Source organism: Rosa chinensis, chromosome 2 (genome assembly GCF_002994745.2).
Source record: "Rosa chinensis cultivar Old Blush chromosome 2, RchiOBHm-V2, whole genome shotgun sequence".
Lineage (NCBI taxonomy): Eukaryota > Viridiplantae > Streptophyta > Magnoliopsida > Rosales > Rosaceae > Rosa > Rosa chinensis.
This window is the reverse complement of record NC_037089.1, coordinates 18,607,794-18,612,983: the sequence shown is the minus strand read 5'-3', so window position 1 is coordinate 18,612,983 and position 5,190 is coordinate 18,607,794. Positions and strand designations below refer to the sequence as shown.

Below are 5,190 nucleotides of genomic sequence, written 5' to 3'. Positions count from 1 at the left end.
GTCTTCCGACGTTTTCCACGACTCGACCTACTAGATCTTCGTCTCCGGCGGTAATTTTCGAACCTAGTTTTGAATTAGGATGCCGCTTTTGAATCTGATGTAGGTTGGCTAGGATGCTGAATGATTTGAATTTTGTTGAAACCGAGTTTGCTTTCAGAGCATTTGTTCAATTCTGGTGTTTATGTTGAGATCTGAAGAATCGATACTGTGAATCTGTTTTTGAATGAATTAGACTGAAAGAAGTGTCAACATGATTTTGGAGCTCTCAGAGTTTATTGGAGTGTTTCAAGGCTGGAGTCGATCTAGATGGGGCAGAAGGCCTATAATGCAAGCAAAAAAGACAACAAAATGTTTTATTAGCGGCGCAAGTCCATTTGTTTCTTTGGTTTTTTTTTTTTGGATAAAATGAGGGCAGAAGGCCTAGTAGGAGAGAAGAATGAAAAGAGAAAAGTTTTATTGAGATAATAGAGGTCTATTGAAGGTCTATTAAGAGGCAATAGACATCTATTGGGGGGCAATATACGTTTTGAATCTATGTAATTTTCTCATTTTTTTTCTTTAATCGAAGTTTTATTTGTCTTAATTTAGGGAGATTAGTTGCTATTTCGGTTACTGAAAGTTCTATTGGAGGGCAATAGACGTCTATTGGGGGGCAATAGACGTTTTGAATTGACGTAATCTCCTCGATTTTTTCTTTAATCAAAGTTTTATTTGTCTAAATTTAGGGAGATTAGTTCTTATTCTGGCAATTGAAAGTCTTATTGAGGGGCAATAGACGGCTATTGGGGGGCAATACATGGCTGATAGTCGTCTATTGGGGGCAGTAGACGTCTATTGGGGGGCAATACATGGCTGATAGTCGTCTATTGGGGGGCAGTAGACGTCTATTGGGGGGCAATAGACTATTGGAGGCAATAGACATCTATTGGGGGCCAATATACATCTATTGGGGGCAATAGAGGTCTATTGCCCCTCCATTGGGGAGCAATAGACGTTATTGGGGAAATAAACATGTCCGGCAACCGGTGACCGGAATCCGGCGGCCGGTGACCGGAATCCGGCGGCCGGTGACCGGCTCCGGCGAAGTCTCCTATGGTTTCTCTCTCTCTAAGTAACAAAAGGGTGAGGGGTAAAATGGTATTAAAAAAAATTTTAAAACAAAAAAAAATCTTAATGGGGTATTAGGGAAGACTCCCTTAGAGTGTATTGGGTAAGAGAGAATTAAAAAAACTTAATGGGGTAAGTAGGAAAAAAATCCCTAGAAATGGGGTAAATGGACAAAATCCCATAAATAAATGCTATAAGAATAAAAAATAAAATAAAAAAATACGAAACCGCCTAGGCGCTAATCTCCTGACCACCGTCCGACTAGAGCCTAGCGATTTTTCGAACCTTGCCTTTAACAAAACTATGTTATAATTTCCCCAAACGTCTTCGATCCCAAGAAACAAAAAAAATCAGATGCAATCTTTGGAATCTTAAATGGCTCTAATCCGAAAGATCTTCCATTCAACACTCGAAGAAATTGGAGCCCTGTAGAACGTCATAGGCTCATAATGCAAACGAGTATGATTGTATATGAATCTCTGATCCACCGAGTCGCTAAAGAGAGCTCCACGTGTATAACACATTAGGCAATATCTATGAGCTGTGGCAGTGAGTTGCAGTTGCCCCACATGCATGGAAGTGCTGGGGTTTCCAAAATAGTAGTCGTCACTCGTCGCCATGGCCTGGGCTGTCGGCTGATTTATAAAGGGACGTGCACGGTTCAATCGGAATTGTTGGCGGGTTCACAGGAAGAGAGTATCAGTAGCCATCATCGGTCACTCTATTATTAAAATTTTGTACCCTTCTGCAGCTCTGGTTGGCGACACGTCAAATTGTCAGTGTCCGTCGTTTAATTCCTACCAATAATTGTGTAATCAATGGTGGAATGACTACACCGTGGGGTAACTGGGTTAATCACATCAGATTAGTTAGTACGCATGTTTGAGTTCAACCTCACTTTGAGTTCAACCTCACAATGACTACGATCATGATGCACTAGTCTGGCAAAACAGATGAATCGTCCTACTAGGTTGGTGTTTGGTTTGCCGAAATCAGGCAACCATCCTTTTAGGTCTAGTTGGGAGCTCGGCCGTCCTCGACTCCCTCACCCGATTCATTGTGAACAATCAAGTTTTTCTCGTCTTGTTCTCTCTTTTCTCATAGGCACATATTGACAATGGTCGCCGATCTTGGTGTGATGGTATAGATCTAATTGATAATGGGACAAACCGCAATAGATTCAGCCAATCACGGCACAGTATGATATAAATGGACGATTGCGTTGTTTTGAGAGCATACATCATTAGACTGATTGATAGAAATCATTATTGTAAGAGTTCAAATACTTTTAGATATAATATTTTCATATAAACTGTACATCACAACTAACATTTTCTTAGAGAAAAATTTCTTACTATTAAATCAAATGCTAGTTAAGACTCATATTTTACTTAATTGATGACCATAAAGAGAATAAACTTATATGTCAATAAACTTACAAATCTGACGCTGATCCAGATTACTGGTTCAATAAATTGTTCATCGTGTGGTGTTAAACTTTTTTTTTTTTGTGTCAAGTGTGTGGTGTCAACTTCAACTCCGGCAATTAACACCATGTCAACTTCAACTCCGGCAATTAACACCATAAGGTCCATCCCTTGTTGACATGTCAAGTGGATGGCTGCTCTAGAGGTTTCCGTAGTCCGTGTGTAAATACGTCAAATACCAAACAAATAAGTATCCGGCACCCTACTCAAAGCTTGCCTGCACCAACCACCACCCAATAAATCCTCTCCTCCCCCCACTGATATTATCACCAGCTGAGGCATTCTTATATGCGGTGCCAGTTAGTCCCCGTCGACCCAAGACCCTGCAAAAACCAACAAACCATATCACCCATCATATCAAAGAGAACATGGGAATAGTGGCGGAAGCTCACAACGTTCGTGTTCTCGGGTCGGGTCAGCAGGTCATAGTCCTCGCCCACGGGTTCGGAACCGACCAGTCCGTCTGGAAGCACCTTGTCCCCCACCTGGTCGACGACTACCGGATCGTCATGTACGACAACATGGGCGCCGGAACCACCAACCCCGAGTACTTTGATTTCGAGCGCTACTCCACGCTCGAGGGCTACGCGTACGACTTACTCGCCATCCTGGAAGAGTTTCAGGTCGAGAGTTGCATCTTTGTGGGTCACTCTGTTTCCGCCATGATTGGCACCATCGCCGCCGTCATGAGGCCGGAGCTTTTCTTTAAGCTCGTTATGATCGCCGCCTCTCCAAGGTAGTTGCTGGATCTATAGTTCGTTAATTATGGTTGTTAGTTAAGTCAATTAGTATATATAATTTGGAAAAAAGTGGTACAAAGGCAGTTTGTTAACCTTTGAAAAATTGATTAGTATATTGGGTACTCTCAAATCTCAATCATTTTTATTCTAGATTATTTGGTCTTTGCTGGATTTTTCTAGTGCTGAATAGTACTTGGTAACCCAATTAGACAGTTGATTGATGGGAACGTTTAATTATTCAATGCTAATTACTCAAGGTTAATTAGCTCAAACACTTGAATATGATCCTGTTTAATCGGGATGCTAATTCAAACATAAGCTTGCATAATTAGTTGTTTTTGTTAGTAACTGGAAAACAATTTCCAAGAGTTCTGGGTTTTAAGTTTTAGTTCATTTCTTGAGACTAAATACAATTATTTTTTCACTTTGAATATTTATGGTGTTCTAGAATATCTGTCATCTAATTCAGAATTTTCAAACTCCAAATTAAGCACCATAATTTTTTTGTTAATTCTGAAACATAGGAAAACTTTCGTTTTTGGCAATGTGATAGTAGTTCGCAATGGCTCCCTTTTAGGTATCTGAACGACACGGACTACTACGGAGGCTTCGATGAAGAAGACCTACAACAACTCTTCGAAGCCATCCGCTCAAACTACAAGGCCTGGTGCGCCGGCTTTGCCCCGCTCGCCGTGGGTGGCGACATGGACTCGGTCGCCGTCCAAGAGTTTAGCCGGACCCTATTCAACATGCGACCCGACATAGCCCTCAGTGTGGCCCAGACCATTTTCCAAAGCGACACGAGACATATCATGGGCATGGTCACGGTGCCTTGCCACATACTCCAGAGTGTTAAGGACTTGGCGGTGCCGGTGGTGGTGTCGGAGTACCTGCACCAGAATTTGGGGGGTGTGTCGATCGTGGAGGTGATGTCATCGGACGGGCATCTCCCTCAGCTGAGCTCGCCGGATATTGTGATTCCCGTGCTGCTCCGGCACATTACACATGATATTGCGACGCGATGAAGTTTAAGTTGATTGTTAGGTGTTCTTGTGTGTAATTCCTAGGGTGGTAATTAGGCGCTTGATAATTGATTTTCGTTTTGCATGTGGTAATGGTTCAGGTCCCTTTATTGGATGTCGTGTTCGAAGTGAATTGACTCACATGTATGAAGGTATGGAAGTTGTTGTGCCACGTCCGACTGTTTACTTTCAAGCGATTTTCTATGCAATTGAAGTAAAAAAGTATTCACTTACAAACAAAATTATATTATTTTTAATTAATGTGAGAAAAAGTCTCGATAATCATTTCGTTTAAACGTCGACATCAATTTTTTTTTTGTAGGTGGGAAGATTTGAATTTGGCTCATGAACGGGTGGCAATAATGTATTTTCAGTTGTGATATTATAAAAATGATAATCAAGGTGTATTGGATGCTTTGGTATCTTAAGTTTACCATTTATCAAAATAATATTTGCGTCTTGGATTAGTCCGGACAGTGAAGAGTGAGAATTGTATTAGAAATAAGTCAAGTGGAGGTTTCATTTTCCCTTCAATATTGTAACAAAAAAGATTTCAATTATGTGATGTGTCGATGTTGAATTCGATCTTGATCTTCAGTTTGTATTTCTAAAGATAAACTCGTGATGGATGAATTTGGCTTTAAGATTGTGTTGTTTCCATTCATGTAGTCATTCTTACCTTTTTCTTATGATGATTCTTACTGAGTTTTGATATGTTCAACACTTAACTTACTAAAAAAAAAAAAAAAAAAAAACTTAACAGCAACTCTGCTAGGGTTAGAGTTGAAAACTATAGTTTTCAATCTTGCATCTTCATCCATGGTTTTGGATGAT

General features: G+C 40.6%; 1 protein-coding gene across 2 annotated transcripts; it reads left to right on the top strand.

The window, feature by feature from the left end:
• Window positions 1–2,799: 2,799 nt before the first annotated feature.
• LOC112189550 (probable esterase KAI2) lies at window positions 2,800–4,968 on the top strand. Of its 2 annotated transcripts, XR_002931966.2 has the most exons (3): window positions 2,800–3,330; window positions 3,912–4,508; window positions 4,679–4,968. XR_002931966.2 is itself a non-coding variant. In XM_024328897.2 (2 exons), the coding sequence occupies exons 1-2, from the start codon at window positions 2,963–2,965 to the stop codon at window positions 4,357–4,359; spliced, it is 816 nt and encodes a 271-aa protein (XP_024184665.1). In that variant the 5' UTR covers window positions 2,800–2,962; the 3' UTR covers window positions 4,360–4,617. The 2 variants fall into 2 exon arrangements, 1 of the variants encoding a protein (XP_024184665.1); XM_024328897.2 differs by lacking the exon at window positions 4,679–4,968 and having other exon boundaries at window positions 3,912–4,617.
• Window positions 4,969–5,190: the final 222 nt, after the last annotated feature.

Bases quoted from the DNA above. Each gene is read 5' to 3' on its own strand.
- LOC112189550 (XM_024328897.2), top strand. From the start codon at position 2,963: ATGGGAATAGTGGCGGAAGCTCACAACGTTCGTGTTCTCGGGTCGGGT. The intron at 3,331-3,911 runs GTAGTTGCTGGA...GCTCCCTTTTAG, and splicing joins ATGATCGCCGCCTCTCCAAG to GTATCTGAACGACACGGACT.